Raw genomic sequence first — 14,027 nt, 5'->3', positions numbered from 1 at the left:
GGGGGGGTGTCCAGCTTTGAAAATGTTTGGACAGATTTACGTCTTTAACTGGGCTGAGGCTTCACCCCCCTCCCCCGGGGTCCAGCCTTTAAATAGACCCCCCCGGCGCCGGTTGGGCCTCGGTGTCGCATCCCGCCGGAAAATCCTCTTCACAAGTTCTCCTCCGACCGAAAGCAGCAGGTAGATATCAGACGGTGTGCCGTGCTCGCGTCTCTACTCAGAACCGCAGATCCGGACTTTCTCCGGGCAGCAGAACTTTCCGGCTGCTGGTTCTGCTCATGCGGTGTGTGTGTGTGTGTGGAGGGGGGGGCAGACTTTACATCAGAACCTGGACAGAACCTGTTCTGGGAGTCTGTCAAGGCATTTTGGGTTTTCCACCATCATTGACCGGTTATTTGTGGGTGCAGCCGGTTCTGACCCGATCTCCGGTTGTCCCTGTGCTCCGGCTGCTGCTGCAGAACCGTCCGTCCGCCTTAAATCTCAGTTCTGAAGTTGTCATAAAAGCTTCAGAACTTTGTTCTGCCGATGCAGCTTCACAGAACCAGAACGGTTTAAATTTGCGTGTCTCTGATGTGGAGAACTCGGTCTGGTTCTGGAGAATTTGCTGGAGCTGCACCAGAAACGGATCTACATGAGAAACCAGAACCAAAGCTGTTCAGTCCTCACCGAATCTCCTGCTTATACAAGAACATTTTCTCTGCAGCTCAAACTCTGATCTCTGATTCGAAGCCTTGTTAGTACCAGCGCCTCACGGTGTCCGCAGGTGGAACTGCAGCTCAAACCGTCTCAACAGTTTGTTTGATGAAGGAACTTTCATTCATCCTCATTCAGATCATGAGTTTTTGAACATTTGGATAAACAGAAGAAAATCTATGAATAAATAAATAAAGCGACGATTCATTTGTAATAGTAAAATGTTAAAATAATGAACTAAAATATTTGAACAGAAAGTGAACCAGATTTCAGGAGGTTTTAGGCTCAAATCAGAAAAAGAAAAACCATTTGAACTAAACAAGTCAGTGAAATAAACGGGATTCTTTAATGCTTCTGTTTTCATAATCACCTCCTTCACTGAGCTGCAGGTTTTATCCTCTCTGTCAGTTGCCGTGGTAACGCCTCTCTCATGCTGGGGGTGTCTGGTTTAGCGCCGGTCAGCTGCAGCTCCACGCCTTCAGATTCCAGCATAAAATTAGCCGCAGAGCCGAACAGCTGGGGGGGGGTCGAGTTTCTGATGAGAGACTGAAGATTCCAGTCATGGGACTAGAACAAAGACCAGCAGAACCCCCCCTGTAGAAGATTTAAGTTTCTGGACTGGATCAGAATCAGAACCAGAACTGCTGATGTTCCGCGTCGGCCAGCAGGGGGCGACAGAGTCGATCCTGTCTGAGGTTAAGGAGGAAGAACCTTAAACTTTCCAGTTAATCAAAGTATTCAAAGTCAAATTGAAGATGAAAACGTTGAGATTCATGGAGAGTCTGGGGTGAAGCTCCAGTTAGGACTCAGATTTTCAGCTCATCAGGCTGAAACATGCAGAATCAGCTGAAAATCTGTAACGGCTGAAGTATGAACCAGAAAGAACGACATAAAAATGAACAAATGTGTCCCAGAGACGATAAACACGATGTGAAGTAAAAAGCTGCAGCACAGGTGAAGACATTCACACCTGACAGCAGAATGACAGGTTTCTATGGGGGCGGGGTCACACCCCTGAATCTGACCAATCAGAATGTCTTTAGTCTGAGATGAAAAAAACCTTCAGAGGTTTTCAGATCAGACTGGAAGCATCTCTGCAGGTCGTTGTCATGGCGTCTCCAGGTCGTCATGATGGCGTCTGCAGACGTCATGATGGCGACCAGCAGGTCGTCGTGATGGCGTCTGCAGGTCACCATGATGGCGTCTGGAGACGTCATGACGGCGACCAGCAGGTCGTCGTGATGGCGTCTGCAGGTCGTCATGATGGCATCTGCAGGTCGTCGTCATGGCGTCTGCGGGTCGTCATGGTGGCGTCTGCAGGTCGTTGTCATGGCGTCTGCAGGTCGTCGTCATGGCGTCTGCAGGTCGCCGTGACGGCGTCTGCAGGTCGTCATGATGGCGTCTGCAGGTCGTTGTCATGGCGTCTGCAGGTCGCCATGACGGCGTCTGCAGGTGGTCATGATGGCGTCTGCAGGTCGTCGTGATGGCGTCTGCAGGTCATCGCGATGGCGTCTGCAGGTCATCGTGATGGCGTCTGCAGGTCGTCGTCATGGCGTCTGCAGGTCGTCGTGATGGCATCTGCAGGTTGTCGTGATGGCGCCTGCAGGTCATCGTGATGGCGTCTGCTGGTCGTCGTCATGGCGTCTCCAGGTCGTCGTCATGGCGTCGTCATGGCGTCTCCAGGTCGTCGTCATGGCGTCTGCAGGTCGTCGTGATGGCATCTGCAGGTCGTCGTGATGGCGCCTGCAGGTCATCGTGATGGCATCTCCAGGTCGTCGTCATGGCGTCTCCAGGTCGTCGTCATGGCGTCTGCAGGTCGTCGTCATGGCGTCTCCAGGTCGCCGTGATGGCGTCTGCAGGTCGCCGTGATGGCGTCTGCAGGTCCTCATCTTGGCGTCTGCAGGGGCGCCGTGATGGCGTCTGCAGGTCGTCATCATGGCATCTGCAGGTCGTCGTCATGGCATCTGCAGGTCGTCGTCATGGCATCTAAACCTGCGCCCTCTGCAGACATGGAGCGTACCTTCATCGCTGTGAAGCCCGATGGCGTCCAGAGAGGACTGTGTGGCGAGATCATTAGGCGTCTGGAGCAGAGAGGCTTCAAGCTGGTGGCCGCTAAATTCCTGCAGGTAACTAAGGGGCGGGGCCAAACCATGTTTTCCTCTGTCCTCTGTAGATTTTAGAGTCCAAGTGAGAGAAAACCTGCAGATGTTTCATTCGTTCCCCTCAGGCCTCTGAGGACCAACTGAAGCAGCACTACCTGGACCTGAAGGACATGCCCTTCTATGGTGGACTCTGCAAATACATGTCCTCTGGACCCCTCTTCGCCATGGTAACACCCACAATGCACTGCTGTCGAGCTCCTGAGGGCTGATCCTTCATGACTGAGACCTTCTCAGCTCTCAGTCATGAAGGATCCGGCATTCGCCTTAAGCTAAACCGAACTCAGATCGTCAGAGGAAGGATCGTTCTGCGTCCTGGTTCGGATCAGAACCGCAGACATGAGCAGGTCTGCTGTGTTTCAGGTGTGGGAGGGTCAGAACATCGTGAAGCTGGTCAGGATGATGTTGGGAGAGACCAACCCTGCCGACTCCAAGCCCGGCAGCATCCGCGGAGACCTGTGCATCAACATCGGCAGGTGAGGAGCCGGAACCTCCAGAACCTCCAGAACCTCCAGAACCTCCAGAACCTGGACGAGAACAACAAACAGAAACTAAACTGAACTTTGGTTTTAAATTTATCTCAATTATTCTCCAAACACAAAGTCAATATTTATGATGTTTGCTATGAAATAACATAAAACGATGTTGAGGAAGTCGCTACATTCAGTGAGAGGATGTAAATGTTGCGTCTGGTTCCACGCCGTCACTGACTCCGCCCTTTCCTCAGGAACATCATCCACGGCAGCGACACCCTGGAGAACGCCAAGAGGGAGGTTGACCTGTGGTTCAAGGCCGAGGAGTTCGTGAACTACACCTCCTGCTTCCAGCCCTACCTGTACGAGTAAAGAGCCAATCAGGGAGCTGAGACGGCCAGAGCCCCGCCCACCCTTCTCCGGACCCGTTCTTCATCGAGCAAACACTGATCAATAAAGTGTCGTGTTCACAACAATCTCTGTCCTTCTTTGAAATCACTCAAAAAAGCCACGCCTCCATGAACACCAGCTCTGCCCTGATTGGCCGGTCACATGACATCATTACTAACTAGATTTTACTGGATCTGGGGGTTTCGGGGGGGTAGTATGAAGGAGGCTGATGCAGGATGTAAAGACATAATGGTGGGGTAAAGCGGCTGAGGTTCAGGAGAGGGCAAACTATTGAGGGGGGGGCAGTGTGTGACGGAGCACAGCAGCTCCAGAGATCAGAGTGGGGAGGGGCTAAGGGGGGGGCATGATGAGGAAAGGGAACCAGTGATGGTCCTGAGGGGGAGGGGGTCATTGGGTTCTGGTTGAAAGTGATTATCCGGTTCTAAAGGTCAGTAGATGACAGAGGAGGGGTCACTAACTTCTGGTTGGGGTGATGATGTCATCGTCTGATCTCCAGCTCTGAGGAGACGGAGACACCCGGACCCACAGACGGTTACCATGGAGACGGGCTCATGAATGTCACTGAACTGAGCTAACGAGACGAGAACGTTGAGACCATGGAAGCTCAGCTTCAGCTTCAGCAGAACCTAAACTGGATCCTGACAGAACGCTGGTCTTTCAGAAGGAAGTTCAGACCAAACGCCGTTTCAGCTTCCTTCAGCTTCAGCTGAAACTCTCTCCTTTTGTTTAACTTGTCGGAGAGCCTCTAGTGTTAGAATTTACCGTCACAACAGGTTTACTGAGCAGAAACTCTATTTAGATCTTTTTCTTTCTTTTTTGTTGGACCGGACCTCCGGCAGCGTCCAGCAGCTCCTGAAGTGTCAGAGCGCAGGTGCAACCAGAACGACCTGGAGCCTGTCAGCTGTCAATCATCACTTCAAAGTGAAGCCCCTCCCCCGTTACCACAGACGATGGAGGAGGTGACAGTGTCTCCTCTGGAACACCTGCTCAGGTGTTGCTGTTTGAGCTTCCGATCTTCTCCTGCCGTCTGAAGTTCAGGGATGCAGACGCCCGTGCTGACCACTGGGGGGCGCCGGGACTCCTACAGGTCTGCTGGGCTGAGGAAGGCGGCACATTGCAGTGGAGGGGGCGGAGTCAGGATGACGGCGTCCTCCTCTTCAGAGGAGCAGCGTGAAGGAGACAGACTGCATGGAGCCGGACGGCGAGCGGTCGTCCACACGCTGGAGTAGCCTCTCTGCTGAAGGAGAGGGGGCGGAGCTAAACTCATGAACGAGACAACGCTCACAGGAAACGATGAGGAGACGCAGGAAGTTCTACTGCTCCTCGTTAGAGAGGAACTCCACAGAGGAGCCGTTGGTTTCTGCTCGGTTCCTCTGAGACCAGAACCTCAGTCCTCCACTGGACTCCTGCAGACCTGCAGAGAAACAGACCGCCGTTAGAGCGCCGTTTCAACGCCGTCATGACCTCACACTCAGGCTCAGCTCACAGCAGGAGGACTGGGCCAAGTCCGTGTCTTTGCCTTGTTTTAGGCGTGTTTTTGGTATTTTTTTAGGTGTGTCTTTGGCTTAATAAAAGACCCCCATCACCCCAACCACCACCTCTTCCAGCTGCTGCCTTCAGGCCGGCGGTACAGGACACACAAGGCCCGCACCAACAGACTCAAAAACAGTTTTTTTCCAAGGGCAGCATTCATGATAAATAAAAGAGGAAACATATAACTCGTATTCATAAAAGTATTCATAAATGTGCAATATTCAGACATGCAATCTTATCTAAGTGCAATAACAAGATATTGGTACTTTCTTTAATTCATCCTCCATGTACAATATATGTAAATAATGTTTTTATTCTTTTTTTTTTAATTCTACAGAGTTTTTAGACTTGTTATATATTATCTTATCTTTTATTCTATTGTCTGGTGAGCCACTGTTTTTTCGTTGTTATCACAAGTCCTTGTGCAACAATGACATTAAAGATCATTCTGATTCTGATTCTAAAACATGCCAAAGACACACCTAATACACAGCAAAGACATGCCTAAAACATGCTAAAAAAAACACACCTAATACACAGCAAAGACACACCTAAAACATGCCAAAGACACGCCTAAAACAAGCCAAAGACACACCTGAAACAAGTCAAAGACACGCCTAAAACATGCCAAAGACACACCTAATACACAGCAAAGACACGCCTAAAACATGCTAAAAACACACCTGAAACATGCCAAAGACACACCTAAAACATGCCAAAGACACGCCTAAAACATGCCAAAAACACACCTGAAACATGCCAAAGACCCTCCTAAATCATGCCAAAGACACTCCTAAAACATGAAAAAAACACACCAGAAACATACCAAAGACACTCCTAAAACATGCCAAAAACACGCCTAAAACATGCCAAAGACAAGCCTAAAACGTGCTAAAAACACACCTGAAACATGCTAAAGACACGCCTAAAACATGCCAAAGACATGCCTAAAACATGCCAAAAACACGCCTAAAACATGCCAAAAACACACCTGAAACATGCCAAAGACACGCCTAAAACATGAAAAAAACTCAGCTGAAATATGCCAAAGACACTCCTAAAACATGCCAAAAACACACCTGAAACATGCCAAAGACACTCCTCAATCATGCCAAAGACACGCCTAAAACATGAAAAAAACACGCCTAAAACATGCCAAAGACACTCCTAAAACATGCTAAAAGCACACCTGAAACATGCCAAAGACACGCCTAAAACATGCCAAAGACACGCCTAAAACATGCCAAAAACACGCCTAAAACAAGCCAAAGACACTCCTAAAACATGCCAAAGACACGCCTAAAACATGCCAAAGACACACCTGAAACATGCCAAAGACATGCCTAAAACATGCCAAAAAAATGCCAAAAACACACCAGAAACATGCCAAAGACACGCCTAAAACATGCCAAAAACACGCCACGCGATTTGACCGCACGGTTTGATGACTTCAAACTCCAAACCAGAAACTAAAAACATTCTTAAGTCTGTGAAGATTCTCAGAGATGGTTTCAAACAAGAAACAAACGCTTTCTAAGAACATATTCTACCGGAGCTTCACCATGACGGTGGTTTGTGAGTCTTTATCTGCAGGCGTTCGCCGTTTTAGTGACACACATGACGCACACATTTGGCAGCAAAATAATTTGATATTTCTGTGATTCGGCATCATGGCGGCCTCCCGAGAAAGCGTTTCTCTCTGAACTCACCGCTCTTCCTGACTCCGCCCTGCTGGTGAACGTAAGCGGCGAGCTTGCTCATCAGAAGCTGCTTCTGCAAAACTTTGGCCTTTTTGGTCTGCGGCTTCTACTCCAGAAACGCAGAAACACAAAGTTCCCATCACAGAAGGTTCCTGCAGGTTCTCAGAAACAGAACGGTAGCCACACTCTAGGCTCCGCCCACAAACCTTCCTGCAGTGAGTTATGGTGGTCCCAGACTTTCTTAATGATTCTGGGATGCTCTCCTGAGGTGTTCAAGTTGAGGCGCAAGTTGACCTGCTGACCCATTGATCGGTTCTGATCAGACCTGAACGATTATTACTTTTATTTAGTAAAAAATGGGAACTCCCATTCCTACTTCAATATTTGAGTGATTTCTGTTTTTTTCTTTAAAGATCTTTTTTAAAATATAATTTCTGGAACTTTGGAGCCATGGACTGCAGCAGAATCACGGACGTTCAGACACCGAGAACCGGTCTGTCCGGATCTTCTACATCACTAACGTATTGACAGCAAACAGACCAGATCCAGTTTAGTCTGAAGGAGTCGTCAAAACGTCACAGAGTTGATCAGATCGTTCCGCTCTAACCGCCGTAAGTGGCCTACATCTGTGTGACGCTGCGTTCACACGGACGCAGAGGTGTCAATGTTAAGTCAATGCACAGACGCCATCTGAGATCCTGCAGTCGATCCGGGCGTAAGGTCCAGCAGCAGTACAAATGGACCAACCCGGCGTAATTTGGGCGTCAGACGCGGCTTTGAGCACGTGAAAAAATTAATCTAACATGGCTGCTCGATGTGAGGATTTTCCTCCTGAATTCCATCCATTTTCTTGAGTGGTTTCTGTTGATCGGGGCTCGGCCAGGCCGAGCTGCTTCCATCCAGGCTGGTTCCAGCTTACTCTGGTGCGCCCCGGGGGGGTTAAAGGTGGCTGATTCTAGGGGCCAGAATGAGGGGGGCCTGAAGAGCTCCCTATTGCAAATTTGCCGCTGTTTTAGGGCCCCTGTAAAAATTATTTTCATGGGGCCCAGAATCCCTTCTGGCACCCCTGCTGATAGTTCTGGATAGAGTCATGAAGAAAGCTAAAGAGCTGTCAGAAGATCTACGGGTTAAGGTAACTGAACTGTACAGAACAGGAAGAAGAACAAAGAAAGGTAAAAGAGGGGGGTTTAGAGAGAAGAGGACGTTAACAGAGGGTAGTAACATCATAAAACAACCAGGTATAAATAGTAATCTGGAATGGGCGGGGCCTGTCTACACACACACTCAGTTGTTACAAACACACCTGTTGGCTAAAATAGTCTTCTCATTTAAACTAGTCTAAATGTACACAATACAACTGCCGTTCACGCACAAACTTCTGCATATAAACCCTCACATGGAAAGACTTTCATTCTGTCACGCATACTATTAGTGCGAAGGTGAGCTGACACCTGTGCTCAGGTGAGTGTTTATGTTTTGCTGAGGTGGAAACAGAAAAGGACGAGCTGCTGGATAACCATTGTTGTTATTTTGCTAGTCGATGCACTACAGTAGCACGCTAGCAGTCTACATCACGCATGGAAAAACAAAGATCACTGGAAGCAAAACACACGCCATAATTAACCGGACCATACCGTACTACTCCTTACTGGACCGGACCGTACTACTCCATACTGGACCGGACCGTACCATACTACTCCTTACTGGACCGGACCATACTACTCCTTACTGGACCGGACCGTACTACTCCTTACTGGACCGGACCGTACTACTCCATACTGGACCGGACCGGACCATACTACTCCTTACTGGACCGGACCATACTACTCCATACTGGACCGGACCGGACCGTACTACTCCTTACTGGACCGGACCATACTACTCCATACTGGACCGGACCGGACCATACTACTCCTTACTGGACCAGACCGTACTACTCCATACTGGACCGGACCGTACCGTACTACTCCTTACTGGACCGGACCATACTACTCCTTACTGGACCGGACCATATTACTCCTTACTGGACCGGACCATAGTACTCCTGAATGGACTGGACCATACTACTCCTTTATGGACCGGACCATATTACTCCTTATTGGACCGGACCATACTACTCCTTAATAGACCGGACCATACTACTCCTTTATGGACCGGACCGTACTACTCCTTAATGGACCGGACCGTACTACTTCTTAATAGACCGGACCATACTACTTCTTAATTGACCGGATAGTCAGAGGAAATGAGGCACAAGGAATGACGGGCTGGAATTGTCAACTTTAGAAACAGGTCATCTTGAAGTTTCTGTTGTCTTGATTTTAAAAGAGTTAACACTGTAATAAATGACTTCATCCAAACACTGAAATGAGGACAGGAAAAGCTTTTGTGTTCTCATTCATATTCTCTGAAAAAATCAGCCAGAATTCCTCATTACTTCCAGAGTTTGTAAACTTCTCAGCACAATAGCAAATGAAGCTAAAGTCTGAGTCTGCTTTTGCAGGAGGAGCTGCATCGGTGCAGTCTGCAGTCGCTTTCTGGACCTGTGACCCTCACTCCCTCAGACGGTCAGCTGGACGGATCTACAAACCTCGGCTTCATGCTGTCCCTCATCCTGTTAATCTGCTGGAATCCTGCAGATTCATGTTGTGATCTTCACAGTAATCTCTTGTTGAATGAGATCAGCAGAGAACAGATCCGGATGATCCGTGAAGAATCCATAAACCTCTGAGGAAAACAAAGTTACAGCTGAATGCTGAATAAATCTGCTGATGCTGCAGATTTTTCAGTTTATGATCTTCACCTTTCGACACAGCCAATCAGCTTTCCCTGATCCTCCCCGATCCTCATATTTATCCTTTTTTTTAGCCACAATAAAACATCGAAGTCACTTTAAGAAATGATGTCATTAAATTTAATCAACTCGATTTTTCAAACTCATTCTTATTATTCTTATTCTTATTCTTATCCTTTATTATTATTATTATTATTATCCTTTTTATTATTATTATTATTATTATTTATCCTTCTGGTGATTTTAAAGTCATCGATCAGAAAGAATGAAACTCTCAGAGGAAACTTATCATACAACAAATTTGTTTTTTGGTTTGGATTAATTTAATTGAATTATTCCAGAAATGCAAAAATAATATTTTATTTTCCATAAAGTTCAAAAGAATCCAATTTTCCAGAATGGAACCAGCTTGTAATTCCAGAAACATCTTTTCTTACACAACTAAAAGTGTTTCTTCTGTTTAGAAGTTTGATGGTTTTATTAATAAATGAAATGAAATGTGAGCTTTCCTTTGTTTCTAAAAGAAAACAAATAATTCCTGTTTTCAGTTCTTTAGTTTGTGGATCAGAACCGAACATGCTGCATCCCTCATGATCCTCATCGGGTCTTCCTCACCTGCAGAAACACCTGGATGTGTCGGAGACTCCCCCCTGCTCACCCTCCATGGGGACCAAACATTCACCTGCGGGGCTTCCTGGAGAGAAGGCGGCAGCAGGCGGAGTCAGAGCAAAACTTTCCACACTAAGACGTGTTCTGATCCGCCTCTTTTCGAAACTCAAACACTCAGGAATTTACAGATGAAGATAACATCAAAAACGCCTCAAAAGAGAAAACAGGACGACGAGAACCATCAGAGAAACAAGCAGCACAGGGGGGTCAACCTCAGCCACACAGGGGGGTCAGCCACACAGGGGGGTCAACCTCAACCGCACAGGGGGTCAACCTCAGCCACACAGGGGGGTCAACCTCAGCCACACAGGGGGGTCAACCTCAACCACACAGTGGGTCAGCCACACAGGGGGGTCAACCTCAACCGCACAGGGGGGTCAGCCACACAGGGGGGTCAACCGCACATGGGACGAGAACCAAAACTGGCCTTTAATCAAAAGCTGAAGAGGAAAACATTTATTTAACGCACTAAAACTTGTATTTAAAACTTTTTTTAGCATAGTTGGAGAGCTTTAAGTGAGCCCGTACTCACCGGTACCCAGTACCACCACTTCTCCACGCCGGAACACCAAAGCAGTCTTTTCGATCCTATTAATAAAGAAACTGGATCATTTGGTGTCTACCCCCTTGTGCGAGCGCCACACATCAACCAGAGACATATAGTAGCGGTGCTGCAATAAAGAAGGCTGATATCAGATTAAAGATCTTTAGATTTCATTTTTTAACACAGAACATTTGACATCCCTGAGGGGTCATTATTCTCCCCCTCCCTCATGCTGCAGAAAATTATTAAACAGCTACGGACAAAACAATAAAACAAACAAAACACAAACATAAACCTCAATCAGCTCAGACAGGCAATTAGGCAGAGGGAATGGTATCCCACAATTCCTTGCACTCCCCGATCTGACAGCAGGCCTGATGTGTTTGTGACCATAACCACAATGTTAACTACAAATCCCATCATGCAGTGCGTCCGCTGCCCTGCTGAACACCAGTGTTGGGCGGTTTCCTTCCCAGTTGGTGATTTCGATTCTAAATTTATGAGTAAAAATCGACTTGTGGACATGAAGTGGGCGGGTTGGACTTCCGTTTGGTGGTTCCCTAAACCAGCACCAGAAACATTATCAGTAACAATAATAAAAATGATCTGGTATGATCTAAGGGCCTAGACTGTGGCGCATGTGGTCCAGTCTGAAAACGTCTGGGGGGGGGTCAGACTCACTCAGTCCAGTTCTCTGATACAGTCGATGGTAACAGCCTCCCGAGTGAATGTGGTAAACAAAACTCTGCTGTAAACACCTTTGGTCACTCGATAAAATCTGGTCTGAGGTCGTTCTCTTGTGAGCGGCGCTCCTGGGGGCGGGGTCAGTCCGTGACGACCTCGACACGTCCTAAAGGCAACACAGATGGTCAAACGTCTCGGCTCCCTGAGATCCTCCCTCCTCGCTGCTCCTTCCAGAACCTTCTTTGCTGCAAAAGAGACGGACGGACATGTTGAAACAGATTTGTTTAGAAACACCTGAGTGGGGAGGAATGCAGGAGGGGCCCCAACACGCTCCGACGGTAACACCACAAACACTCTGGGGGGGTTAGGGGGCATGAGCCAGCTCCATGAAGGGGCTCCCGTGGGTCAGACTGTCCCTCATCACCTGCAGACGGCCTAGACGCTTTGTTCCTGCTGCAGCAGGCGGGTCAGAAGGACCCAGCAGACCTTCACGAGTCAGAACTACCCAGAAAACTTCTACAGGTCCAAACTACCCAGCGGATGTACACGGGTCAGAATGACCCAGCAGACCTTCGTGGGTCAGAAGGACCCACAAACGTCTGCAGCAGCAGACTTCTACGGGTCAGAATGACCCAGCAGACCTTCATCAAACGTTCTTGGGTTGTTCTGACCCGTGGAGGGTCACATCCGGAGCGTGAGGAGGCCTGGGTTCCTCCTGCACTGAACGTCCTCCCAGAGCTGAGGAGGTTCCAGATTCTTCCATGGGGGGCTGTAAGGCACCTCTGCACTCCTTTGTTATCGGGACGTTCCTCAGTAGCCCCCCCCCCATCAGAGCATGCAGGAGCTGAACACTCAGATCTCTTGTTTGGTTGCACAACACAAGTAGGGAGGGGCGGGGGGGAGATGACACCCCCCGCTCCACTTTTATTGATGTGGGCGGGGCTTTAGATTACGTTTTTCGTCCTCTGACACAGAGGCTTGTGGGTGGGGGGGCACACAGGTCCCTCCCCCACCTGCTTTATAAGACAGCCCCTCCCAGCCTCCCAGCATTCTCTTCTCCTCCTCAGAGTAGAACCCCCCCTCCACAGCATGTCCTCCTTCTCCTCTCGCTCCTTCACCTCCAGGGGCCGTCTGGGCTCCATTAGGGCCCCCATTTACAATTTCGTTTCAGGTGAAGGGAACAGAATCGCCGTGGCTCCCAGGAACTCCTCCTCTGGTGGGGGGTTCTCCTCCTCTGCGGGGGGGTTCTCCTCCTCCTCCTCTGCGGGGGGGTTCAACCTGGCGGACGCCGTGGACATCTCCGACAACAAGAAGGTGACCATGCAGAACCTGAACGACCGACTGGCCTCCTACCTGGAGAAGGTGCGGCGCCTGGAGGAGGCCAACGGCGAGCTGGAGAAGCAGATCCGGGACTTTGTGGGGAGCAAGACCCAGTCTGAGAGGGAGGATTACTCCTCCTACCTGAGCATCATCAGCGACCTGCGGGAGCAGGTGAGGCTCGGGGCCGCAGCACGAAGTGGGTGTGGCCCCACCAGTATCGGGCCTGACAGGTTTATCAATAAAAGAATAAAAAGTTATTGAATAATATACATTTTACTGATACGTTTTCTCTCAAAATCAGTTTTAAAATATTTTTAAATCAGATTTTTTGTCATGAATCTTCTGCAGCCGATTTAAAACTTTATTTTTGAAAAAGACTAAAGGATGCATTGACTGTATATGAGACCTGGACTGAGAGGCCCCGCCCCCAAAGCCCATAGACTTCTATGTGGAAACAGACGGCTGTTCTTCAGTGATTCTACTGGTCAGAAGAACCATTCTGCTTTAACATCTGACTGATAATCAGATTTTTTTCTGTAGTTCAAGTTATAAACTGACCAATCAGATGCCTCTATAGAAGTAGGTGGAGTCTGCTGGCCCCCATGTCCAATGCTTAAAAAGTGTGATTGACAGATTTTCTGCAGCCCACCTTCAACTGGAAGGGGCGTGGCCTTCCAACGTGCTCACTCCTGATTGGTGATAGTGGTTTCCATAGAAACAATGACCAATCACTGCTCACAGCAGGCGTCTGGTTCCAACATGGCGGCTCCCGCGTCATGAGAATATGGCGACTGAATTGGCTTAATTTGGGTGGAGCTAGAAGTAAACCATTTTCTAATGGGGGGGGTCACTCAGTCCAGTTCTCAGAAGGTAGGAAACTGTTTTTTTTAGGGGGGCTTGAAGCAGGGTCAAGTGAACACAGCAGAAGCTGTTGAAAGTTTGTTTTTAAATAAAGTTTTACAGTTTGAATGCTTCCTGCTGTCAGGTCAGTGACGTGCTCCGCACAAACGGATCTCTGGCCCTCATGACGGACAACGCCCGGCTGGC

At 48.7% G+C, this 14,027-nt stretch overlaps 1 protein-coding gene and 1 long non-coding RNA gene across 2 annotated transcripts in view; one reads left to right on the top strand and one right to left on the bottom strand.

Moving 5' to 3' along the window:
* Positions 1-11,915, bottom strand: part of LOC112139442 — a 20,668-nt gene extending 8,753 nt beyond the window's left edge. Inside the window, exons 1-6 of the long non-coding RNA XR_002917992.2 lie at positions 11,735-11,915; positions 10,965-11,020; positions 10,379-10,457; positions 9,560-9,696; positions 6,979-7,075; positions 1,064-5,150 (exon numbers count right to left, since the gene is read on the bottom strand). This is a non-coding gene — a long non-coding RNA (uncharacterized LOC112139442). The remainder of the gene's footprint in view (positions 1-1,063; positions 5,151-6,978; positions 7,076-9,559; positions 9,697-10,378; positions 10,458-10,964; positions 11,021-11,734) is intronic.
* Positions 11,916-12,730: 815 nt separating this feature from the next.
* Positions 12,731-14,027, top strand: part of LOC112139440 (keratin, type I cytoskeletal 13) — a 2,661-nt gene continuing 1,364 nt past the window's right edge. The window contains exons 1-2 of the mRNA XM_036216344.1: positions 12,731-13,151; positions 13,966-14,027. Coding sequence (XP_036072237.1) covers positions 12,750-13,151; positions 13,966-14,027 — 464 coding nt within the window. The 5' untranslated portion in view covers positions 12,731-12,749. The remainder of the gene's footprint in view (positions 13,152-13,965) is intronic.

This window comes from Oryzias melastigma, linkage group LG17 (assembly GCF_002922805.2).
Source record: "Oryzias melastigma strain HK-1 linkage group LG17, ASM292280v2, whole genome shotgun sequence".
Lineage (NCBI taxonomy): Eukaryota > Metazoa > Chordata > Actinopteri > Beloniformes > Adrianichthyidae > Oryzias > Oryzias melastigma.
Note: the sequence above shows the minus strand (reverse complement) of the source record. Positions and strands in the feature narration are given on the sequence as shown.